Raw genomic sequence first — 27,319 nt, forward strand, 5'->3', positions numbered from 1 at the left:
AAAACAACATGCACAATGTCCCAGATACAAATCAAAATTACTTAACATAAGAACAAGAAATGCAACATATTCTCAGGAGAAAAGACCATGGAAAACAATCCTGAAATGACCACACTGTTGGCATTAGAAGAGAAGGATTTTAAAGCAGCTCTTCTAACTAGAAGGACAGTATGCCCATAATGAGTGAAAACACAGAAAATCTCATCAAAAAAAGTAGAAATTATTAAAAAAAAAGAAAAAACAACTAAAAAGTACAGTAAATGTAATTTTAAAATTCACTTCATGTACTTAAAAGGAAAATAAAATGCCTGAAGTAAGAGTGAATGAACAGAAAGATAAATCAATAGAAACTATGCAATCTGTAGAAAAGACAGAAAAAGAATAAAAGACCTGTCATCTTATATATACACTACCAAATGTAGAATAGATAGCTAGTGGGAAGCAGCCACATAGCACAGGGAGATCAGCTCGGTGCTTTGTGACCACCTAGAGGGGTGGGATAGGGAGCGTGGGAGGGAGGGAGACGCAAGAGGGAAGAGATATGGGGATATATGTATATGTATAACTGATTCACTTTGTTATAAAGCAGAAACTAACACACCACTGTAAAGCAGTTATACTCCAATAAAGATGTTAAAAAAAAAAAAAAAAAAAAGACCAGTCATCTAATTTTTGACAAAGGAGGCACAGGAACACAATAAGGAGAAGGTGTTTTCAACAAACAGTGTTGGCACAACTAAATATCTGTATTTTTTTAAATGAAAACCTTAACCCTTATCCTCGTAAACAAAATTACTTTGAGATGAATTACGTAATTATACATAAAAGGTAAAACATCAGGGCTTTTAGGAAAAAATAAATCTTCAGGCTAGGCAAATATTTTTTCCAGAGGACACAAAAAACAACCATAAAATTAAAAGTTGATAAATTAGACATTATCACATTTAAAAAATTTTCTACTCATCAAAAATAGTACTAAGAAAATGAATGGGCAAGTCAGATTAGAAGGGACATTTGCAAAACATTTATCTGACAAAGGATAGGTTTCCAGAATATATAAAAAATTCTAGCATCTCAGTAATCAAAAGATAAACAATACAAAAAATGTTTTAATGGGCAAAAGATATAAATAGACATTTCATTAAAAAAAAATATATGAAGAAGCAATAAGCAAATGAAAACGTTCTCAACATGCAAATTGAAACTACAATAAGGTATCATTACATATTGACCAGCAGAGCTAAAATTAAAAAGACTAACACCACCAAATACTGGCAAGATGTGCAGCAGCTGCAGGACAGGCAACGGCCAGCATTCTCGTACACTGTTGGTCCAAGAGTTAAATGGTGCAACGTCTTCGGAAAAACGTTTACCAGTCCTTAAAAAACTAAACATACCGCTACTCTGTGCCTCAATAATTCCAATCCTAAGTATTTACTCAAGAGAAACTAAAACATAAATCCACATGTATATTTGCATACGAATATTTACGGTACCAAAACCTGGAACGAGCCCAGGCATCCAACAAAAAAGAGAATGAAAAAAGAAACTGTGGTATATTCATACAATGGGATACTACTTAACAATAAAAAGGTTGAACTACTGATATACTCAATGGTGTCTCAAAATCATGCTGAGTGAAAGAAGTCTTATACAAAAGGGTATACATTGTGATTCCATTAATACAAAGTTCTATATTGGGCAAACTAATATATTTTGGAGAAAAAAATCAGAAAATTGGTTGTCTTGGGGGTGGGGAGTGAGTGCACAGACTGAGTGGGAAGGGAACTTCTGACCATTTGGATAAAGGTTTGTTTCCATGAACTTATACATTAGTTGAATCGTATCAAATAGTATAATTAAAATTTGTGCAGTTCATTATATACAAATTTTACCTTAAAAGGAAAAGAAAAGAGGTAAATACTGAATTCTAGTTAATAATACACATGCTGAAGTACTTAGGGAAAAGTGTATGACTATCTGTAACTAACTTTGAAATTCATCAAAAAATAATGGGTTGGACAGAGGAAGAGATAAATGGATAGATATGTGATTAAACAAGTTCATACAGTAAAATATTAATTGTAAAATCTAATTGGTTGTATGGGTGTTTGTATAAAGTTCTTTCAGCCTTTATTTTGAAATTTTCTTATTAAAACATTGGAGGGAGCACTCTAGCATTCTGAAGGATAAACAGATTTATTTTCTAAATAAGAAGGTACTGAGGGGGCTTCCCTGGTGGCACAGTGGTTGAGAGTCTGCCTGCCAATGCAGGGGACATGGGTTCGAGCCCTGGTCTGGGAAGATCCCACATGCCGCGGAGCAACTGGGCCCGTGAGCCACAACTACTGAGCCTGTGCGTCTGGAGCCTGTGCTCCGCAACAAGAGAGGCCACGATAGTGAGAGGCCCGCGCACTGCGATGAAGAGCGGCCCCCACTTGCCGCAACTAGAGGAAGCCCTCGCACAGAAATGAAGACCCAACACAGCCAAATAAATAAATAAATAAATAAATAAATAAACCAAAAAAAAAAAAAAGGTACTGAGGACATGGACAGTTAATTAAAGGGCAATATTTAGTTACAATACTTACAATATTTGATTTGGAGTTTTTACAAAAGAGTCTGCTTATTTTTAACTATTTGGCTTATTGCGTAAATATGCCATAAAGTAATTAAAACAACTTCTTACATACAAGATAAAAAACTGTCACAAAGTACAACAGTATTTTAGATAAATGTATCCTTATTTAGGATAAAAATGTCAAAAATACTTTTTTAGAGTTCTTTGATACATTTAATTTTTAAAAATCACCATTTCTAGTGCTCTGTAACCGAAAAAGGAAGGCTGTGGTCTGTGCTCAGCATACAATCTTAAATGAAAGTTCTTATGTTTTCAAGAAATATAGTAATCATAACCATCACCATTGCCTTCAAAAGAAAAAGTATTTTATAGGGTTTTAGAAAATCCCACAGGAAATCATAATTTTATGTGATTAAAGATATAATAATATTTATTATACATACGTACTTGAGGAACGTTGCTATCAACCCACTTGGAATTTGGTAAAATATCATCCCACAAAATCAGGCATCGAGCAAGCGTCTTAAAAAAGGCAATACAGAAAAATTAATTACAGCAGGCAAAGTTCATAGATTTTGTAACAATGATAATACTGTTAATAGAACAATTTAAGAATTAGTTCCCAACTGATGAAAATTTTGAAAAACAAAGTATATAGTATCAACCTAAGCCACTCATTAAAATAAACTGAAGATTTACATTTATCTCAAAAAATCTCAAATTGACTTGATCATTTGGAGAGAAGTTTTTAAAATTTGCTCCATAGAAGAAAAATCATAACAAAAAGAATCATACATAGATCTGTCTACATAATTTAAAGCCTTTCATATGCTAAAAGCATAAACATTGTAGAAAAGGGAAAATCTGAATCAAATTTATGTCAAACAGTTACTGTAACTAATTATACCCTTAATAGTATTATTGCATTCTTAATAATAATGAAAGAATGTAAAATAAAGTAGTAATGAAGCCCCAGTGTCTTGTTACTTATTAGGAAGTTTTGAATAATAATGTGAAACGTTAAAATGTCACTCCAAGCATTATATATCAAGGTGGTTGCCTTTCCTGGCAATTCCTACAGTTATATTTGGGAAATTTCAAAAGAACACTAACAATTATATATATACATGATGGATTAACAGTAAAGCTCCCTTGTGGAGACATTTTATAGACACCTCACGTTAACAAAAATTAAAAATTGCCAAGTACCATACCCTAAGTAAGAGAAATTCTGGCTTCACAAAGTCCAGCAAATACATGGTGTCGGGAGCTCGGAGCCAATCTGCAATGGATCTGTTGGTGGTGGATACCAGTAAGTGTTATTGCTCAAGTAGAGAATAAGATCATCAAGATCACAAGACAGATTTCAAGAATTTTCTTTCCACTCCAACCACTGTCTATTTTTTCCCATAGTACTTCACCTCCTCCAACGTAATATTTAGTATGTATGTATGTCTTACTATAAGTTTCCTAAGGGCAGATATTTTTAGCTTTCTTTTGTTAAATGAAACATCTCCAGTGCCAAGAAAGCAATGTCATATACTTTCATCCAAAAAGTAGATGAATAAACCTGTTTTTAACCACTTTGTTAATTTTGCAAACATTCACTTTGTCTAAAAAAGGAATTTACAACATTGAAACATTTCTTTAATCTTAAAATGTTTTTTAAATTAAAAGACTTAAAACCCAACTTACTCTTCTATACAAAATGTAAAAGAATAAACGCCAAACATCTACTTTCAAGTGTCAGCACTAATTACAGGGCTTGGGGAGGCAGAAGGAATAGCTATTAAGAAAGCTCTTGAACTAAGCAGAAACCATTTTTATGAATGGTAACCAGGAATATAATAATGCTAAGTACTTCTGATTTACCCAGGCCTCATAACAACAAGCAAAATTAATGAAAAGGAATTTAGACATTGTTTGATTGTCAGTGACATCAACTATAAAATAAAAGTGAACAGAAACTGGCAACTGTATTATCAAATATCATTAAAATAACCAAATGTATTATTTCTAGATAAAACTCTATATAACTTGTAGTATCTGAGAGCACTAAAATCAGGCTGATCTAGCACAGGAGAGGTAAACACAGTAAGATAATTTAGTTTTACTACTGAGGTCAGAAAGGAAGTCACATGGTCATGGCAAGGGATGGGGTGGGGAGATGCGGTACCTGTTATTGGTTTTTAAGTAGATCATGGCCAAAGCGAGAGTGGCACCTGGACAAGTTACATCCACATTTATGGTATCTCCTTCCTATCAAAAGAAAAGTTTGTGTAAAAGAGCTTTGAATTATTATAAAATTCTTCTGAATACTAGCCTATGCTTAAAATTAACATATTTACAAATGTTGGTATGAAAACTACTATTTTCAAATTAACTTCTTAGCTTCCAGAAGTTTGATCTGTTGCTTGATTTGGACTTACTTTGATTTGATAACTTGGAGATTTATGTTTCTCCCTGTGCATCCCTGCTTGAAAGCGCCTATGGCCTCCAACCATGTACTGATAAAGCTGCTCGGGCACATTGAGATCAGACATGCCTATCAAATTACTGCCGTGCTGTAAACGAAGTAACAGACAAGTGAAAGGAAATTTTACAGAATAAGATCCATAACACATACCCATAACAAAGAAAACAATAAACTAACTTCAAAGCCAGTCTTCTGGGTTTTTTATCGATTAAAATCTCATGAGTTAATACTCAGTCTATTAATAATTCACATTAAAAATTATAATACATACACGGGCAAGTTAATACTTTCATTTCATAAAATACATAAAGGCTTCAAAATACAGTTAACTGCATTAACTGCATTTAACAGTTAAAGAAAATATTAGGTAGGTAAATGAAACCTGAACTATGAACACCTGAATCCTTTCATCATTGTACCTATGAACTATTCCAGCAATAATAACCATAATAATAACTTACTGAACGCTTAACGCTCTTCCAGGCATGATTCTGCATGTTTAACATGGATTAACTTACTTAATATGACAATTTGATCAAATAGCTACTATTTTACAGGTGAGGAAAGGGAGGCACAAAGAGATTACGCCCAAGGTTACATAGCTAGTAAGGAGCAGCAGTGGATATAAAACAAGGCAGTCTGGTTCCACAGTCTATCGAGCTGCTTAACTACTAGAAAATACTGTAGTTAAATGACGTCAGGACTCACTGGTCAGGACCAGAATTCACGTCCCAATTCCCAGTATGACACTTTTCCATTGTTTTATCTGCCTCTTTAGTTCATGTGTCAAATGTGAAGAGTCAAAAGCCTAAACGACAGTCGACTTTCTTTATATAATTCAGTTTCAGTATAATACTGTATTGGTGGTTCTTCAAAGGACCCACATTCCAGCTGACATAGTCATTTAATGTTTCTGGTAACCCTACACTACGTCTACTGGATGGGGTTAAAGACGGGGAGTCAGAACGATACTGCATTCTGTCACGAAGCAGCTGCTATTGTGGCAACGTTCTGGGATACCTAGTGAACACCAGGGCACCAAAAGAGAGTTCTGGTTTATCTCTAGTCCTACAGACTCTTAAGGCTCCCCATCATACACCCATTTTCACTTTTTTCTGTTTTCTTACTGAGTGAACTGTCATTTCTTCATCTTATGTCTTGAACTCTTTTCGAGAAACTTCATTCCCTTAGTTCATTCATAAACACTTATATCTAAGCCAGGGGGGAAGAAACTTTAAAGCCCCATTCTTCACTACAATTTCCCTCCGTTCCCAAATCTGGCATTTTGAAAAATATCCAGAAAGAAGAAAGAGCTGAGAATCACAGTAAGTTAAGTCACAGTAAGGCAGAGTGGTATTCAGAGTAAAGTGTCAAGGCTACTTGTCTCAAGAAGCAGAATTTGTAACTGAAGCATCTGCAGGCACAGACTCTGCTTACCCCCAAGCAAACCATGCCCAGAGCCAAGCCAGCAGCCAAAGAGTAAGACTCTCTGTCCGTGCAGTATTCCATTTCAGGACCAGGGGGTCGTCCTATAAAACAGAAAGTAACACAGTTCAAACTGGCCTCTTAAAATCCTAACTCGTAAAAGTTTTAGAGTTAACTTTCTAGTAAGTTGCATAAGAACTATGGATTCAATATAACCCCACTCAGAAAGATCTGATGTTATCACAAATGGTGTCCACAACTATCAGTTTACCACAAAATAAACCCCAAACATGGTTCTTCTAATTTGCCAATTTGAAAGCAATCACTTTAAAATACTGTCAAACCTTGAGTTTTATAATAAAAAAAAAAAAATTACTAAAAAGGGGGAAAAATTTTTAAAGGGGAGGGATGCTCAAAAAAGCTTCAATTTGTAATTCTTTCTCCTTTTGTTCTTATTTTGTTAGCTTCAAATCTATTCATTAGATGTGGTGAAAACATATTCAAATACTGATAAGGAACAGGAAGGACACTTCAAGTTTTTAAGAATGTTAAATATTATGCATCCAGACATTTATTTTGAATCTATATAATACTGAGCCTTACTATGATAGAATTTCTCTGTATTGATGCTCTAAGTTTGACTGGATGCAAAATTCATACTTTAAAAAGTACCCCCTAATTCTAACTCCACCCCTTTTAGGGCAGCAAAATGTATTATATATAAAAGACCCCTTCCACCAAAAAAAAGTTCACATTCCTGGAATTTCATCCCCAGGAAAAAAATTTTTTTAAAAAGAAAGAAAAATTATAAACAAGTAATCAGTGTAATGTTTATTGCTTAATTAGCAAAGAATTAAAAACCACATAAAAGTCCTGAAAATAAGACAATGACTAGGCAATTTATAGAAAACCAACTCAATGAGCTATTCCACAATATAAAATTAATTTTAAAAGCCATTTATGACAATGATATATGAAAAGGGCAGTACAAAAACAGTATGTACATTCTGACTGTAATTATACAAAAGAGCATATGCATATGAATCCAGATGAAATCTTCTGTATACAATATGAAAGAGGTGTACTATGGCTGTGAGATATGTATAATGTTGGCACCATTAGATATCATTATGATATAGCCAAAGAATGTTAATTACACCTTGCAGATGAACAGGCTTTAAAAGCCAATCCTGAGTATCTTCTGAATAAGTGTTTCTCAGACCAATCACTTATGCTATTACATATTTTGCTGACAGGAAAATTTTAGTTCTGTGAATAATTTATTTCATCACTGCAGTTGACTACATTGTTGACTCCAATTCTTCACTGCCCTACAGTGCCAGTTATATACACATCCACACTCCTGACAGAGTTTCCTCTGTACCTGGATGTGCGACTGGCTTTGAACTAGGATCCTGGCTGGCACAATGTAAGCAAAGGCCTGAAATGCACTTCCATTATTTGGTTCTCCCTCTTGCCCTTCTGTCACCACCATAAAAGAAGCCTGGGTCCCAGAATAAGGCATTTGGAGCAGAGTCTGAGCAGCAGACCCACAGATCTACAGCCTGAAGCAGAGATGCCTGGGCAAATTTTGTGGCTATCCTGAAATATATGTAGAAAGATCCTGAATAGGATAGAACAAGACATGCAAGTATGTATCTAAATTACTGAACGCACCAATAATGCTAATAGCATTTCCATTTCTCTGAAAAAGATGACAACACGTAAGACACGTTTCCAAAAGATGTAGACTTAGGAGAAAACATAAAAAATGCCTTTTATCATGAACATACCCACCAGCATATAGAGGAAAGCCGGAGTCAATCACTTCCATTCTGTTAGAAGTGTTGTTGTCCAACAGAATAAACATTGTGCTCTTAGGGATCAAAACAATCAACTCTGAATTTTAAGTGTACACCATTGCTAGACATTGCCTGGCAAAGACAGAGCAGGATAAGCAACATGCTCACATGTGCTTAAGACCTTAGGCTACCTCATTAAATGGGACCACTGGAGCTCAATAATGGGCTGGCCAAGAAGTATGCAGACCAATAACCTGCATAGTAACAGCAGCCTTGGAAAACATTACTTTGTAGTTGTTTTCTTTATTAGTATAGCTCATTCTATGCTCACAAAAGCTACTATTTTTTCCTTAACTTTTATAATCTTACTATTACTTTCATTTTTACTTTGGTTCCTGTGGAATGGTAAAAATACACTTACGAAACCACAGCACTATTAATGCCATACCTATTTCAGCCAACAAGACTTCTGCGGTATGCCTATGAGCTGTCCCTTGATAAACAAGGCCGATGCCAACCACTGCAGCCACTTGGACGTTGTGAGGAACATCAAGCTCTGTGGACGTTGGCGGCAGGAGAGCGGGAATGTGGATGCTAAGAAGCCGTGTAATCGACATATCCATGGTGCCTAGCTTAGCAGCAGAAACACCAAGGAGCAGTCCAATGCTTGTCATCTCATGACCCTAAGACAGAAAACAGAATGAGACTTAAGTCACTACCAAAACAAATATGTAGTTTTAAATAAAATACTGCCTGCCAGTACTGTGACAGGCACAGTGAGAAGCTCCGAGAATACACAAGCAAACTAAACAGGCAGGGTCCTTGTACTGATGAAGTTAGGGGAAGGGAAAGTGTTAAACTAAAAATATATATATTATTGAAAACTCATCAAATGAAAAAGTATAAAGATTATGAAAGAGTATTTTAACAGAGCCTACTTTAGATTAGAAGGGACTGGAGAATTATTTAGAATCTTTAAAAAGTAAAATTTACAATAGAATGAGTACAAATTAGCCAGGCAAAGTGGCAAGAAGGGAGGGCACTCAAATTTAGAAAGTGAGAGAGAATGATGACAGGTGATGGAAAAACATGTAAATGACGCTGAGATGATTTTTAAAAAACCCTCACATTGATATTCAATTGACTACAAGGGTGCCAAGACAATTCAATGGGAAAAGAAGTTTTTTCAAAAAATGATGCTGTGATAACTATACAGCCACTTGCAAAAGAATGAAATTGGACCCCTTCCTGACATCATACATAAAAATTAACTTCAAGTAAGATGTAACTAAAAGCAAAAAAAGAACTCTTAGAAGAAAACATAGGTGTAAATCTATGTAATAGATATAAATCCAAGTGATCTTGGGCTAGGCAGTAACTTCTTAGATATGACATCAAATGCACAGTAACCAAAGAAAAAGTAGATGAACTGGACTTCATCAAAATTTAAAACTTTTGTGCTTCAAAGACACCATCAGAAAGTCAAAAGACAACACAATGGCAGAAAATTTCTGCAAATCATGTATCTGTTAATGGACTGGTATTCAGATTACATAAGGAACTCTTACAACTCAACAACAAAGACAGCCAATTAGAAAATAATCAAAGGATTTGAAGAGACATTTCTCCAAAGATGACATACAAATGACCAATGAGCACATGTAAAGATGTTCAATATCATTAGCCATCAGGGAAATAAATGCAAATCAAAATCACACTGAGATATTACTTCACACCTACTAGGATGACTATAATTAAAAAGACAGATAATAACAAGTGTTGGCAAGAGTGCAGAGAAATTGGAACCCTTATGTATTGCTGGTGGGATTACAAAATGGTGCAGCCACTCTGGAAAACAATTTGGTAGTTCTTCAAACTTTAAAACAAAGAGATACCATATGACACAGCAATTCCACTCCTAGGAATATACCCAAGAGAAATGAAAACATTCATCCACACAAAAATGTGTATATAAATGTTCATAGTAGCATTATTCATAATAGTCAAAAAGTAGTAATAACTCAAGTATCCATCAACTGATGAATGGAAAAATAAAATACAGTATATCCATACAATGAATATCTATTCAGCAATGAAAAGGAATGAAGTGCTAATACATGGTACAACATAGACAAACCTTGAAAACATTACAGTAAGCAAAAGAAGCCAGTCATAAAAGACCATATATTGTTTGGTTCCATTTATATGAAATGTCCATAGTAGGCAAATCCATAGAGACAGCAAGTAGATTAGCAGTTTGCCAGGGGCTGGAGGGAAAGGGGAACAGAGAGCGACCGCTACTAGGTAGGGGGTTCCTTCATGGGGTGATGAAGATGTTCTAAAATTAACAGTGGTAATGGATGCACAACTCCGTGAATATAATCAAAACCACTGAATTGTGTACTTCATACGGGTGAACTTCTTTGGCATAGAAGTGGAAAAGTTTATGCCAAGAGAAAGAGTTTGGTCTGCCAAGGAGCTCATACAATCAGTCTCTATGGCTGGAGCATAGGGAGTAAGGAAAAGAGAAGCACAAAGTAAGGCTGGGCAAGTGAGTAGGATCACACAGGCTCCTAGAATGTACATTAAGAGCAATGGAAGATCACTGAACAGTTTGACCAGGGAAGGGATATATTCCGATTCACACTTTAGAAAGATTTCTCTGCCTGCTATGAGAAGAATGCACCTCGAGGTACAAGATTGAAGAAGAGCAAACAGAACAACTAGGAGCTGCTGTAATAGCCCAGGGGAGGCGCAATGCCAGCAGCTGGCAGCACGAGTCCTCACCTTGGTCAGGTAGTCATGGATGTTGAGAGTAGCCAGCTTGGTAAGGTGCCCGTTCAGACCCAGGGCCATGAGGAAGCCAGCGTACTCATTGGCTAACTCGGCGTGCTTGGGCTTATTGTAGACAATCCAGGCTGAGTCGATCTGGGAGGCAGGGGCTATCTTCAGGCCGGCAGCCACGCCGTTATGGAAGCTGGCCCAGCTGGTCATGTTGGGAGGCACATCGATGTTGCCACTGTTCAGGTCTACCGTTGTGTTCCGAGGGGGTGCCCGCCCTATTGAGGCAAACAAAATTTAAAACTGAGAGAACAAAAATTCAGAAACCAAAATTGTTACATTTAGATTCTCTGAGAACAGAGATCACTTTTCTACATTCAATACCCTTAACCCCATAATACCTGGAATGATGTTAGGTTACTACGCATACTTAAAGTTTTATACATGTGAGTCAAACTTGATGCAAGGTGGAAAAACCTTAACTGTATAAAATAATTCACTGTCCTTTCTGCTAAAATATATGGGACTATAATAAGATAACTGATACCAATTTAACTGTGTACAGATCTGATTAGGATACCCACTGCTTTGAAATCTTTCTTTCAAACAGCAGGAAGCTCACTGAAAAATAAAATGAAAATTAACATCACAAACTACATGAATAATAATTCCAACATGTGATTGACAACAATGATGTTAATTTCAAATGTGCCATCCCATCTTTTTCTCTGGACGTTACGGAAAAATGATATTTTTAAAAAAGACAAGGAGCTTTATAAATTTGCTCCATCTCTTATCTATACATCTCTCTATATGATATAGAAATCTAACTACAAGCTATTGGTAAAAATGCCAAACTGCATTCAAAGATACCTATATAAAAAACATTTTATACACTTGAGTTACCCAGTGAACCATAAAAGAGTATTCACTAAATTTAAATTTGTGGTCAACTTATTTAAGAACAGTATAAATCAAATGTTCATGATGCTATGTTCTCTTTGAATGCCTTTTCTTGAGTGTTTTGACTACACGGTGTACCTGCAAATACTGAATTATCTCTATATTTTTAATATTCTGTATTAGCTCAAGTCATGGATGAATATTTAAAATAAATATTCTAAATACAGTAAATCCCTTACATACGAACTTTCAAATTGCTAACTTTCAAAGATGCAAATGTGCGTTTGCGTGTCCAATCACGTAAGTTAGTTCACGCGTCTGGTGTACGCTGTCACCTGTGTGCATCCTCTACAAGTGGTTGTGCTTCTGTGTACTTTACTGTACGGTACTATATAGAGTACAGTAGTACAGTATCTTTATTTCAAGCCCAGGATGTCCAGAAGCAAGCATAAAAGCAGCAGTGATGTAGCTGGTACAGTGTAGCCAATTGTGTTAGTTGGGTACCTAGGCTAACTCTGTTGGACTTACGAACAAATTGGACTTATGAACGTGTTCTCGGAGCTGAACTCGTTCATACGTAGGGGACTTACTGTATTGCATAAAGTTATACAGTTTGCTAGAGGTTTGAAAATATGGTTTTAAAGGAGTTCTGAAAGTTATGTAAATTTTAATTAGATGCACAGTGTCTTGTTTGTAGTCTATATACACATACACACACATACACAGACACAAGCATAAAATAAAATATATTTGTATTTACCACTTGCTTTTTGTACCTAAGAGCTAACTCAAATGCTGGTCCGTGATAGCACCACACTGGTGACAAGTTCATGAGTTATACTTTTACTTTCTCAAAAAGGGCAGAGAGATTAATAATGAAAAAGCAAGTAAAATTTCTAAAACAACAATTCAACATATGCATAAGACATAATATTTATACACAAGAGAAAATAAAAGGCAAAGGGTAAAGCAAATTTTCTTCAATAAGAATAATTACATACAAAAGCACAACAGGCCAAACCAGTGTCAGTTAAGGAACTATTTCAAGTGAACATTTTTTTCCTAAATGAATTTATTATTAAAACAAGATCATCTTTTTTTTGGAGGGGGGGGGGTGCTGGTCTGGGAGGGCATCCTACCAGAATGACTAAAAGTATAAAACTTTGCATCAATGTCATAAATACATTTTAAATCATGCAAATTTAAACGCATTCAGAAAAAAAAGAGACAATGATTCATGCATTTACTTTTTAACATCCACCCAAGCGTTACCGCCCAGATTTAATACATTTTAACATTTGCCAATTTTGCATGAGATTTTCTTTTTAACCCAAACCTTTTATATGAAAACACTCAGTTAAAAGACTAATAAAATGAACACCTATACACAGCACCCTCCATCAAGATTCACTAATTGTTCTGATTCTGCCATAGCTGTTTTATCTCTAAGAGAGAGAACAATTAAAATACTGAAGGTAACTCTGTTTGCTTGTCTGTCAGTGAGATTATGGCTCCAGAAAATGTGTGATATAGGATACGGGAATGTGTTCTTCACTAGCCGATCTCATTTTCTGCATGCTGCTAAAAACACAAGCTCTTTACAAATCTCAGTGGGACCCTGGGTTTTTTACTTATGTAACAAAATATGGTGGAATGGTATTTGCATATACTATATCCTATACACTACTGTATGTATCATACATACGTTTTGTACGGGTCACATATACTATATACTTTAAGGGATTTTCAATAACAATTTCAACTGTATACAACTGTCATATTAGTATACATTCAAATCAGATCAGGTGGACGTGCACTATAAAACCCATTATAATCAGTAACGCTGGGAAATAAGTACCCTTATATCTGGCAGAAGTAAAAACTCATGTAACCAACCAGAAAGGAAATTTGACAAAATGTTACATCAGTCTTAAAATCTTGCTGCCCTAGGAGTTCTATCTAAGCAATTATCCCAAATAAATAAGATAAATATAACCCAACAATACCTTTGTAATGGCAAAAAACAATAATTTCCAAAAATACCAGGTGGTTTATATAAACTATATTCCATTAAGCGAAATATTCTGGAGCAAATAAAAATGATGTTGTTGATTAAAAATGTGTATAAAGTACATATACGTAATTGTACACATAAATATGCTAGATATAAAAGGATGCTCACTCACTATACAGTAAATTTTTTAAAACAATTTCTAAAACAGGTTTAAATTTTCTGATAAACAAATATAAAATTATAAAATGGAGAAATAAAATTGGGAAACAAATAAACCAAAGTGTTATTTAACACTAGTGAACTCTTAACAAGTTGGGACTACTATGAGTGACCATTTTTTCTTTTTGCTTAGTATATTTTCTTGTTTTTGTACAAGCATCATCTATTCATACTAAGACATAACAAGATATTTTAAGACTAAATATTTTTACATATTGACTTTAAGATTATTTAAAGTTCAATAATCTCACCATTCAATAGTATCTTTCTAAACCTCCCCAAGTGCCTTTTTATATCTTGAAATGGTCTCATTAAAAACAAAATTTAGTAATGGGCTATATTCTACTTCCCTCAATGTTTAATTTGATTTGCTATTTGAGCTTTGATAACCATTACAGTAGCTATTAACAATAATCACTACAGTAGCTATTAACAATATTTAAAATCACGGGGGATAGAGCATTTCTTTGGTTTTAACTACAATGATTCTAAAGAACTCCACTAAACATATACCCATTTTCCTTTCTCATTGAGCCCAGAATTTAACATACCAGTCAAATTCAACTTAGGGATAGGCAATGGCTCCGTTGGAACAGGATGGTAGGAAAACAAGGTAAACATTCCCCGTCCTACTGGAAGAGCCATAGTTCGCTGACACAACTGGAGCAATCTATAATTAAAATTAAAACCAACATGTGAAAAAATTTTAAACAAAAAAAAAACTGGAATGTAATCTGTAGGCAAGTATTTCAAAAGCAGCAGTGCGGTGCAAGGTGAAGCCACATCAAAGTAAATCCATACAAAGTCTTGAGTGAGTCATCTAAACACGGTTGTTCTCATTGTAATACTCTTACTCCCATCAGAAACTCTAAAGGGGAGACACATTTCTTTCTTCTGTTTCATATTTGCTTTGAATTAAAACCAGCTGTTCTATAAACCAAGCCAACTCTCCCTAAGTATTCAAAAAGTAAAACCTATAATTCTACTCTAAACGATGCTAACCCTCTCGGAGGAAAACATCGTATTTGTTGGGTTTCCTCATTGTGCTGTTATCAGTTTAGCTGGGATCCTCCTCTCATCCTTTTTGTGAATACAGCCCAGGTGCCACCTCCATGGCCTGCACACAAGGTGAAAAAGGAAGTCCCTACTTTGGAGGTCAGTGGATTTCACGGTGTCTCCAGGGAACACAGAAGGAGTTTCATTTACTTGATGGTGGGGACTTACAGGACTAATAGTTCTATATGTCAACTACGTTCAAGGTTAAAATGGCTCCTACAGGCTATACTTTGAAACTAATACACTACTTTTTAATTTGTTTCTACGTTAAAATAAATGGCATCAAACAGAAACTGTGGAAGTAGGGGCGTTCATAACCAGGAAACACTTAACACAAGTCATATCTGAAGACACAGAAATATCCCTCCTCCTTCTGAGGCTAACTAGAGGCTGAAATTCTCTCTGCAGACAAAGTTATTCACAAGCACCCTCTCTCCCTAACTGTAAATATATATAGCTGCTTTTCTAGTTCATTGGTGAGGAAAATTTTGCTGTCCTAAGATTCTTTGGGAACACTGCCCCACATTAATTTAAAATCAGGCAACTTTAGAATCAGGCCAGCAGACTACATTCCATAACATGTTTAGCAGAAACATTATACATAATCCACAAAATTATAATAGTGAAAACAAAAACAGTATATCCCCCCCTTCCATTTAAGATGCCACTGATTTTAAGATGCAGCACTATTTCAGGAGGTACTAAAAAAGAAAAAACACTGCCATTTAAACCATAACACCTACAAACACCTACAGACTGAAAGACATAATCTGATTTCAGAAATAGTAAAAGGTACAAAAAAAAAAATCAGCATCATAGAATCAATGAACTCTGATAATAATCGCTAGCTGCATTGAGCTTTACTATGTACTGGGCAGTGTTCTAAGCACCGTGTAGAAATGACCCACTTGATTCCCAGAGAAACTCTGTGAGGTGTGAATGCTACAGTCATGCCTATTCTTACAGTTGAACAAAATGAGGCAGGACTTAATTTTTTATTTAAATTTTTACTTAAATTACAGCAGTTAATGTTTTCCTTTACCTGTTCTCCTTTTCCTCAATGAACTCGTGGTCACTGAGTTCTGGGTACTGCACCACATTGACGCGGACAGGATGCGCACTCTGAAGAAGCCTTCGCACATCCTGCACCCTTAAGTCTTCACTCCATATTAGCGACATCACCTCCTGATTCATGTCATTCATGCCATCATCTTCCTCCTCAGTTTCTGTTCCTGAAGGAACATCTGATGAGAGCACCTGAGTAACAGACTAGGTTGTAAAACTAATTTAAAAACCAGCCAACACACACTTACTGAACATGAGGATACACAGGATGAGGTACCAAGTCTACATCAGTGCAGAGAAAAAATATATTCCAAAGCAGGGCTGGATTGGGTTCCCAATACATACTGGGACTCTAACCTAAAAATCTTTGTTTTTTTTAATTGATTAATTTTTATTTATTTATTTTTTTATTTTTGGCTGTGTTGGGTCTTCGTTTCTGTGCGAGGGCTTTCTCTAGTTGCGGCAAGCGGGGGCCACTCTTCAGCGCAGTGCGCGGGCCTCTCACTATCGTGGCCTCTCTTGTCGCGGAGCACAGGCTCCAGACGCACAGGCTCAGTAGTTGTGGCTCACAGGCCTAGTTGCTCCGCAGCATGTGGGATCTTCCCAGACCAGGGCTCGAACCTATGTACCCTGCATTGGCAGGCAGATTCTCAACCACTGCGCCACCAGGGAAGCCCCAAAATCTTTTTTTTTTTTTTAAGTATAATTATATTGCCCACTTGGAAACATTCTTTACTGAGCCAAGGGGAAAGCTTTCAACTTACGACAAGAGTCGGGAGGCTGATTCCATTGAAAGATATATTCTAAATAAATTGTAAAAATCTAACTATATCCTAAATATTCCGAAAAGGACACAAATTACTGCAAACAGAATATTAACCCCACGCACTAAAGAACCAACACCAATTTAAATACTGTCTTTAGTTAATAGAAGCAGAAGAAAACAACCTGGAAGGATATAAACCAAGGTCTGGAGGAGGTCAGACAACACTTTCTCACTTCCGTACTTTAAATAGAATAAATCATGGTTGGTTTTCACCTTTTTTTTTCCCTAAGTATGTTCCAACTATATTTCTTAAAAGAAAGGGATTAAATGAAGCAAAACAAGTGAGGAAGGTTAATTCCTTGCTTATCATTCTGTCCTCATAAGCTCAGCATGTACTTTACTGTGAGCCTTCCCAGTCCAAATAATTCAGTCAGACTTTAAGATAGATGTTAATAGCAGAAATCTCATTTTCTCTCAGAGTTTCAACTCCTTTCACAAAAGATTAACTCCTAGGTGAAATGTTGAAGTTTTGCAACATTTAATGTGGAAGCGACATTAGCCTGAAAAAAGAATAAAGGTAGATATGACTAGATAATCAGTCTGACTTTAGTTGATAAAAATTTATTATAATTCCTATGAAATACCTAATTTTAAAAGAAACTACATTCTCATAGGTGAGTTAGCAGTAAGATATAGACCCAAATAGCTGATAAATTTGAGACGAGTTATAAAATGTAACCTCAAATAACTGAACAAATTGAATTTAGCCAGAATTACTTAAAATGACTTATAAATATAGATGAATAATTATCAATACCATTTGGCTTTAGTGCTAATGATGTTCTCATTCACAGTAAGAAAACAGGTCTAAATGCTAAAGACTTATCTTGGTCAAGGTAAAGATAACCATATTATTAGCAAAAAAAAATTTGGTTTTCTGTTTAAAACAAGACAAATGCTAATTCAACTAAGAGTTGTTATTTCAGTGCAGATTAAAAGACAGATGTGCTGGTACAACCCTGCTGGAGATGGGATCCCCCATGGAAACTGCTTCTGTCACAGATTCATTATACAACTCTGATGTTGGGAATAAATTTTGGTAACAGTCCCTGAAGAAGCGTTAATAGCCTAAGATCTAATGTGGATTATGAACAGTTACAGTGTATTGATTATTATGTGTTGGTTCAAAGGTTAATAAGAGATGAGCCAAATCTGCACTGTTTTCTCAGAGACATAAAGGACCAAAGTCACCAGGGGTGGAATAACCATCCCTGAATCCTCCTTGATCCTTAGAGTAAATGCAGTGCTACCATTTTTTTTTTTTAAGTTAACTGGAGTTCTAGAAGAAGTTTTAAAAGTTCCATTTTTAAGTTTTAAAAGAGGCTGATGTTTAAAAAAAAAGGAGGATAACGATATATTTCACTTTCTATTTGTAGGGTCTTAGAACCCATTCTTAAAAAAACAGATTTGAACATTGATGGAGGGCACTGTTTGAGGAGGGATAACATTAAGACAGCTTCTAAACAACTTTAGTGCCCCCCTGCAAAAAAATCTTTTTCCCGGGGCTTCAGTTTTATGTGATTAAAGATATACTTACACCTATGTAAAAGGTTAAATTTAAGAAATGTAACACATCAAAAAGGTATGAAGGAGAAAATAGTTATAATTTATTCAAATTCAGGACATTATGTGCTCTCCCTATTTCCACATAATAATTACAAAGTAGTTAATTACTAACATGGGACAAGTAGGGAATCAGTCATGGTAGCGGCTCTACTGACTCGGCACTTGTCCCGACTCAAGGCACAGAAAGGTCCAGGCAAAACAGAGCACTCACCAAATCTGTTCCCATGTTCGATTTACAATTAATAAGATTCGTCCAATTTTACACCGTATCTAGCACCTAATATAAAAGATAATCTGATATATACACTTGCAAAAAGACTTCAAGGAAAATGGAGAACATTTCTAAGGAAAATGGAGAACATTTCTACTCTGATTTTATTGAGGCTAAATCTGAATATGGACTTTCCATACTGATACTCACAGATTTCCCTTTGGGCAAGTTTCCTTCACAGGCCTGCTTGGAAAGATCCTGACGCCCAATCAGGAGGCAAACAGCTTCCGGCCAGTCTGAAGCGGGCTGCTCCCGACAGTGATAAATCGCATCTCTGACGGGAAGAGCAGCTCCAAAGGGAAGAGTTTCCAAGTCTCTTAAAGCGAAACCTTGTGGTGAAAGCGAGGGAGAAAATTTTTCACTTAGACTTACCACTGTCCCAATTATTCTCTGAGTGAAGTTAGTAAACTCTGTCCTAACAAATAAGCAAGAAACTGATTTTATTCATCTTACTACCAGACCAGTGTCTTGACCGCAGGGATTAGTATAAAAGTTTCGTTTTAAACAAAAAATTCCTAAAAACTTTAAGAAAAAGACAAACAATCCAACAGGAAAAACACAAAGGACAAAAAGACATTTCCCTGAGAGGAAACGCAAATGGTCGATAAACATATGAAAAGATGCTCTACCCAATCAGTGATCAGGGAAATGCAAATGAAAACCACTAGAAAATAAAATTTCACACTCATTTGACAGACACATATTAAAGTCAATCGATACCAAGCGTTGGTAACCATGTAGAGCAACAGTAATTCTCTTCCACAGCCAGTGGTGGTGTATACGGGTCCAACCACTTTGGAAAACATTCAGCCTGTAGAGTTAGGTCCACCCCCATCAACAGACATACAGAAAGTTGTGCACATGGCACCAGGGCATAAGCATTAAAATATTCATTAGTAATGTTTCATTATGGCAAAAAAGGGAAGGGAGGAAAGAGCCCAATTGCTACCATCAATAGAATGGATAAATAAGTTGTGATATATTCAAGCAGTAGATCATACAGCAGTGAAAATGAATGATCTTCTGCTACATGAGTCAACATGGATGAATCTTTAAATAATAATATTGAGTGAAGAAAATAAGATAGTAAAAAAACATGTTTATATTTATATCTATTTACATAAAGTTAAAAAACATACAACACTAAGCAATATATGAAGTGATAAAACTCAAAAAAAATTGATAGAAGGTAATACAAAATTTAGGCAGGGTACTGTACAGGTACTTTACCTCTAGCGATGGGTGTATGAGAAAAGGATGCCATGCAGGAGCAGATCCACAGGGCTTTCTACTACACTGGCAATGTTTTATTTCTAATGGTGGGTCACCAGGACATCAATGTTGATTTTATTATTATTCTCTAAATACATTTTATACACTCTTATATGTATACCATATTTCATTTAAAAAAACTTCAAATCCTCAGGTTAATTAATTTCTTCTGTAATAATTTTCTAAATTTTATAATATTATACATTATTTATTAATATAGAAAGTTGATTAATTATTGAGGTAAAAATATTACCTTATTTGAGAATAACACTTTTATTAAATACTATGTAATATACAAATGAATAGAACTCATTTTTCAGCATAAGTATCTCATCTGTAATACTATATGACAATTATTGGAATTGTCAAGGAAGCACGCAAAAAAGAACAGTGGAAAACTAAGTCATTTAGAACATTCTTTAAATAAGAATTCAGAAACATCCTGTAATATTCATTAAAGCATTACTTTCTAACATACTACTCTACAACATTCTCATTTTTTACATTTTCATATCAGTAATATTTTTAAAAAATTTTAGTTCATTTTTATAGGAAATTTTAGTATTTTACTCAGCTTAAAACCTAAAGGCACAGGCTTAGGAAGAGAGAATAAACTCTTTTCCTTCCTTTCCCTTGTCCCAGGTGAATCTGCCTCTTGGTGCATAAAATCCCTGGCCTGTATCATTCAAAAGCATACCCTGAAATATTTACACATTACTTTTAGATTTTGCCAGAAATACTCATTTCTGATAGCCCAGATATTAGTATAGGGAAGCTGTGAGACTGTCAGGGAAAGGAAGGGTGGCTTGACGGGCCATGATCTCGATCCTGTGGGATCCTTCTGTAGAGCGAGAGGCCCTCCCTTCTCACGCCTTCCAGCTCTAGTGAGCTCTGAGGACGCCGGGCCTACTTAGCAAGGAGAGTCCAGGGAAAGGATTTCAAAGACACATGAAAAGTAACAAAGACCACCTTACCTACATTAGTCATCCAGACGACCAATCTCTCAGCTAGACTAGAAACTGATGTAGAATGCCTGAAACTAAACCTATAAAAGAACAAACATGAAGTTATTAAACATGAGGTTATTAAACAGACTGTGTAAAAGCACAATCTGAATAAAAGTCACCTGTTCTCCTCTTGTTCTGCTTGTGACTTCTGTGGGGCTAAAACAAAATGAAACTTTATTTTGATAGTTATCCTGGTAAAGAAAACACATAACATGTAGAAAACATTTGCAAATAAAAATTCATTAATAAACAACTGCTAAAAAATAATAAGCAGTACTCTGGCAGGCTGGAAAGTATAATCATTTCCCTGGGGCTAAAACAGTCCTCCTTAGGCACACTGAAAATGTAAAATTTCTTAGATTTTAAGCAAACTTGGTCTCTAGAAGTCAGATGTGGACTCCAGACTAAAACGGTGCAATTATGTCACCTCTAAAATGAAGCAAGACATGGCCTCTAAAGTACACTTAGAAGATTTTTAATTTTTTTTATTTCAACTCTGATATCAACATCTATAAAAATTTGTTTGGGGAAGCTTAACATTAGACTGACTTACCTATACTTATTCTGGATAAATACTGTGAGGATTCATCAGAAACAGAACTTTCATCACCAAGTATGTAGAGTGCAATACTCTGCATAAGGAGAAAGTTAACATTATTTTTTAAACTACTGGGGCATAATTACATATAGGAAAATTCACCCACTTTAAATGTACAGCTCTGTGTTTTGACAAATGTTATACAATCATATAACCACTACCACAGTCACGATACAGAATGCCTGCATCACACCAAAAAGTTCCCTGGTGCCCCTTGGAGTCAATCCACTCCCTCCCCTACACCAAGCAGTGGAAACAACGCATCTTTTTTCTCTCCCTAAATTCTGCCTACTCTACAATGTCATGCAAATGGAGTCATAGAACATGTAGTCTTCTGTGCCCTACTTCTTTAACTCAGCACTCCTTTGAGATTCATCCACGTTACTGCATGTATCAGTAGTTTGTTTCTTTTTACTGCTGAGGAGTATTCCATCATACAGATTCACCAACCTTTGTTTATCTACTTATACACTGATTGACATTTGGGTCATTTTTGGTGAGGTACACCCTAACTCTCTAACCCTCTAGGCCTAACTCTTCTTTGCTTCAGCCTTCAAAGTTCTCGTTTGAATACTTGCTACTACCGCTAAGATCTATGCCTGCAGCTTTTTTTTTTTTTTTTTCTGAAACAAAGTAGCAGCATGATCTTATTAAAATTTCATCACAGTGCTGGAGGATCAAGTCCTGCATTCTAAACCAATACAAGCACTGCAAATGATATATTCCTGAAGCTAGCTGACATCATATCTAACAAAGATATAATATGAATATCTACAAATTGACTACTATTAACTTGGAGGCTGAACAACTCTGGCTTATCCATATTTCTCTAGCTCCTTTTTGGGTAGATGTAACACTGAGTCTAACCCATTTCAGCAGAGTTGGACAGGACCAATATATCTGGTGATTTCACCTGAATGTTTCCACACAAGCAGCAAGGAATGAAAAAGTTCTGGAATTAAGCTGCTCTTAATACACTGTGAATGTATTTAACGCCACTGAATTATACACTTAAAAATAGTTAAAATAATAAATATTATGTTATGTATATTTTATCAGCATTTTTTTTAAAAAAAGCAGAATTACCATTCTGCATGTCAATTTCAGAGCCACAGGGGGTTCTGAAGCCTTTCTCAACATGAAGTAAAACAATGCAGAGTAAAGGAAAAGATGGGTGGGGAGCAAGGACGTTCATATACTCCAGTGACATTTGGGAGAGGAAACAAAAGATCTGGTTCTCCTCTAATTCTGGGAAGACTCCAACTCCAGAAAGGTCCACAAAAGACCTGTAGGCAGGCTACTCCAGTAGGGGGACCAAGAGAAAGGAGTGTGAAGGAACTCACCTTTGCCAACACCCTCTGGTTCTATTTGAAGGTCTGATCTTGGATTAACTATGTATTAACAAAATGAATTAATTTTTAAAAATAAAAATTATTTTATTTTTAAAAATTCAAGTAGGATTTTTTGTAGCTATGAACAAGCTGATTATAAGGTTTAAATGAAAAGGCAAAGGAATTTAAATAGCTAAAACAATTTTGAAAAAGAAAAGTAATGGAAGGAAAAGTCATACTAACCAATTTTAAGACTTACTATAAAGCTACAGTAATCAAGAGTGTGTGGACCACAACACAGATCAATGGACCAGAATAAAAAGTCTAGAAACAGACCCACAAGAATGTGGTCAACTGATCTGTAACAAAAGTGCAAAAGAGAAAGAATAGTGCTTTCAACAAATGCTGTTAAAAGAACTGACCATCCAAATGGAATAAAAATCTCAACATAAACATCACATCTTATAAAAATTAACAAAATGGATCATAGATCTAAATGTAAAACATAAAACTGTAAAACTTCTAGAAGAAAACTGGAGAAAATCCTTGTGACCTAAACAATGAATTTATGGACATGACACCAAAAGCACAATCCATAAAAGAAAAAACTGGATAAACTGGCTTCATCAAAATTAAACATTTTTGCTTCACAAAGGAAACATTAAGAGAACAACGGAACATGACAAACTACAGGAGAGAATACTTGAAATCCATATATCTGACAAAACCTCATATCTAGGAATATTCAAAATATCACTAGCCATTAAGAAAATGCAAATTAAAACCACAATGAGATATCACTACACATCTATCAGAATGACAAAAATTACAAATCATGACAATACCAAACACTGAGCAGGATGCAGGGAAATTGGAACTCTCACACATTGATGGTGGAAATGTAAAATGGTACATATACTCTGAAAAACAGTTTACAGTTTCCTAAATATAAATATATTAATCTTAAATATATACCTACTATATGGCCATCAATCACACCTCTGGGTACCTACCCTAGAGAAATGAAAACTTTTGTTCATACAAAAAACCTGGACATGAATGTTTACAGCAATTGTATTCATAATTGCTAACAACTAGAGTCAACCCAAATATCTTCAATGGATGAATGGATAAACCAATGTGATATATCCACACAATGTATAGCTGGCACTCAGCAATTAAGTGCAACGAACTGCTGATACAGCAACACTTGGATGAATCTCAAAAGCATGAGGGAATTTTCTGAGGGGGGGTGATGGAACTGTTCTGAATCCTAATTATGGTGGTGATTACATGAACTCTACATTTGTTGAGATCCTCAGAGCTATACACAAAATGAAAAAAAAAGTTAATTTAACTGTATGATAATTTAAAAAATTATACTGAAAGAGAAAAAGAAAAAAACAAACAAGTTCAGCAACACTTTGAATACATACCAAGACTACAAGTCTGCTTCTTTCACAGATGACAGGGAGGTAAGGATAGGGTGGCATTCCTTCACCCTTCAGACAAGAACTCACCCACTGATAAATACTTGGTGGCTCAGAAGTAAAAAATGATGGATGATGCATAAATCCTGTTTGTCCTTTAAAATTAGATAAATTTTATAAAGATACATTAATACAATACTGTTTTATTCTAAAGGAAAAATAATCAACAATACCTATCATTTGAAAACAATCAGAATAACATTTTTCCATAGTCTCCAAAATGCTTCACGTTTTCTGCCACAGTAAGTAACTGACCATATTATAATATGTGGAATTTAATTGACTAATATTTTATCCAATGCTGGAAGGAAATGTAGAAAATTCTTGTGTTCAAGGCATATAAAGAATCTAACCAAAAATTTCTGCCCTAACCCTAAAGATGAGAAAACAGACAAGACACCCAGGATTGTGCTCTGTTTTAACAACTGGGCCCCAATCCTGAGTCGCTTTAACTCAGGGTCTAAGACAGTACGGTGGTTATGGAAATGTTCTGTATCTGTACTGTCCAATATGGCAACCACTAGCCCCATGTGGCTACTGAGCACTTGAAACGTGGCCAGTGCAACTGAGGAACTGCATTTGTAATATAATTAACTTAAATAGCGCATGGCAGGTGGCTACCAACTGGGCAGCGCAGGACAGCAAAGCACCCTTGGCACCGGAAGCTCGAAGCTTTTGCAGGGCAGAAACTTAGGGACGAGTAACATTTTCCCCCTACACTGAAGATATTATGGCTTACTACAAGTCAGAGATCAAACACTACAAACTAAAATCTGCCTAGTGGAAAGACACTGCCCCTGATTTAGAGGCTAATGGTAAGAAATATATCCTCTGCTCTTCACCAAGAAAAATACAAGCAAATGTCACTACATTGTTCAGAAAACCTTTAACAGCACACTTACCTTGATCAATTGTACACACTTGTCCAGTAGTTCTGACAAGTGTTGGGTAATCTCTATAGTAATGATCTACATAAGCCTCCAATTTTAAGTCCCTAAAACAATAAGAACATATAAAAAAGAAATAATAAGGAAGGTATTATAGCATTTTCCTCCCAAGAGTTAGAAGGACTCATCAGTTGAACTTTTCAATTAAAAGAATTTACTTATGAGAAAGAAGACAACCAGATCTAGAGCCTCTGTATTCTATTTCTGGACTTTAAAGTGCCCAGTATGACAAATGGAACCCAAACTCCTTTTGCTAGATGAATTTTGTGGATAAAACTACTGTGAAAACACTGTGGTCCATTTTCTCCTCTTTTAATTTATTAGCTGTGTGATCGTCAGCAAGTCAACTCTATGAATCTCAGTATTTTTTCTTCTAGAAAATGGAGAAACACCAGTTAACTCACTCTCAAGTTTTTAAGATTAAATAAGATAATATGTGTGAGAAATACTTTACAAAATGTAAAACACTTTACAAATGTCACCTGTTTCAGAGAGCCATGATTAGGGTTTGAAAATCATTTCATTACAAAAGTATTTTCATCATAGTAATGATTTGTCATTAAGAGAAACTGACCATCAATTAAAACTGCCATGTCTCAGAAAAGAATTACAGTATCTCAAGGAAGATAACAGAAATTAGAAAACATACTACAACCTTAACGCAGAGGTTGGCATTTTGATTCAAAGTTAACTTTCTTTATCACCAAGGGTCACAAAGGCTCAAATAACACCTAAGTATGACCTTCCCAGTTCAGTGCCAAACCCAAGGTGCTAGAAAGCCTTTTAAAAGTATTATCAGAACAATCTTATTATGGATCCACTACGAGAGCCTGAAAGACGGGGAAGACCACAGACTGAGACAACAAAGGAACAGCAAAGACAGCCCAGAACTAGCAGACGACACCTGTTCTTAGAAACAAACTTGAGCAAGTTTCCTCATCGCTGAAACAGGGACTGTAATACCTACTTCGACAATTCCTACATGTAAATTACGATTTTGTTCGCTGTAAACGCTATCTGGACATAGGCATTACTACGAAAACAGCAGGTGTCATTACAGACATTTCACCACAGTCATCGTGTCAAAAGGAAAGCTGAGCAGGTCATCCTCACCGCGTAACACACTCTGGTGTCTTCCCCCTCATCTTAGGACAAAGACCAGCAACCCCAGCATGGCCCACAGGCCCTTACACAGTGGATACCTCCAAACAATTCTGTGGTTTATAGAAGATGCTGTGGTTTGTCGAGACGGTAGATTTCAGAAATTTATTCACAAGCTTCCTATATGATATTCATGGCTAAGATCAAGTCAGCTAACGACCTCTTGAAGTTTCTAATCTACAAACAACATTTACCTTGCCAACTGAACGAGAAGTTCAACAAGTGAACGAATTCCTTCTCCCATTAGAGTGTTCAACTTAAGCTCCTCATAGACCAGGTGAAGAACAAAAAAAATTGCAGGTATGTGAGTGAAAAGAAGTGTAGAAGAGTCCAAACTGAGATTCTGTGACAAATCCTCATCCTTCATCTGTGAAACTTCCAAAGGACTCAAACATAAAGATCTATTCAAAAGATGAGACTCAACATTCTGGTGGTAGTCTGAATTTAGTAAATATTCCCAGTCCTGAGAAGAATAAAAAGGATATTAACTTTTTAAATAATCCCTCCTTGTAATGTCATCATTAAAAA

The 27,319-nt window shown here is 35.6% G+C and overlaps 1 protein-coding gene across 1 annotated transcript in view; it reads right to left on the bottom strand.

Moving 5' to 3' along the window:
- Window positions 1-27,319, bottom strand: part of ANAPC1 (anaphase promoting complex subunit 1) — a 98,148-nt gene that overhangs the window by 28,884 nt on the left and 41,945 nt on the right. Inside the window, 16 exon segments of the mRNA XM_036873121.1 lie at window positions 3,029-3,103; window positions 3,796-3,874; window positions 4,758-4,840; window positions 5,011-5,145; window positions 6,495-6,586; window positions 8,733-8,967; window positions 11,072-11,343; window positions 14,753-14,871; window positions 16,300-16,514; window positions 19,136-19,314; window positions 21,232-21,302; window positions 21,384-21,420; window positions 21,818-21,896; window positions 24,630-24,778; window positions 25,586-25,677; window positions 26,986-27,254. Of these exon segments, the coding sequence (XP_036729016.1) occupies window positions 3,029-3,103; window positions 3,796-3,874; window positions 4,758-4,840; window positions 5,011-5,145; window positions 6,495-6,586; window positions 8,733-8,967; window positions 11,072-11,343; window positions 14,753-14,871; window positions 16,300-16,514; window positions 19,136-19,314; window positions 21,232-21,302; window positions 21,384-21,420; window positions 21,818-21,896; window positions 24,630-24,778; window positions 25,586-25,677; window positions 26,986-27,254 (2,181 nt within the window).

The sequence above is a fragment of the Balaenoptera musculus genome, chromosome 13 (assembly GCF_009873245.2).
Source record: "Balaenoptera musculus isolate JJ_BM4_2016_0621 chromosome 13, mBalMus1.pri.v3, whole genome shotgun sequence".
In the NCBI taxonomy this organism is placed as follows: Eukaryota; Metazoa; Chordata; class Mammalia; order Artiodactyla; family Balaenopteridae; genus Balaenoptera; species Balaenoptera musculus.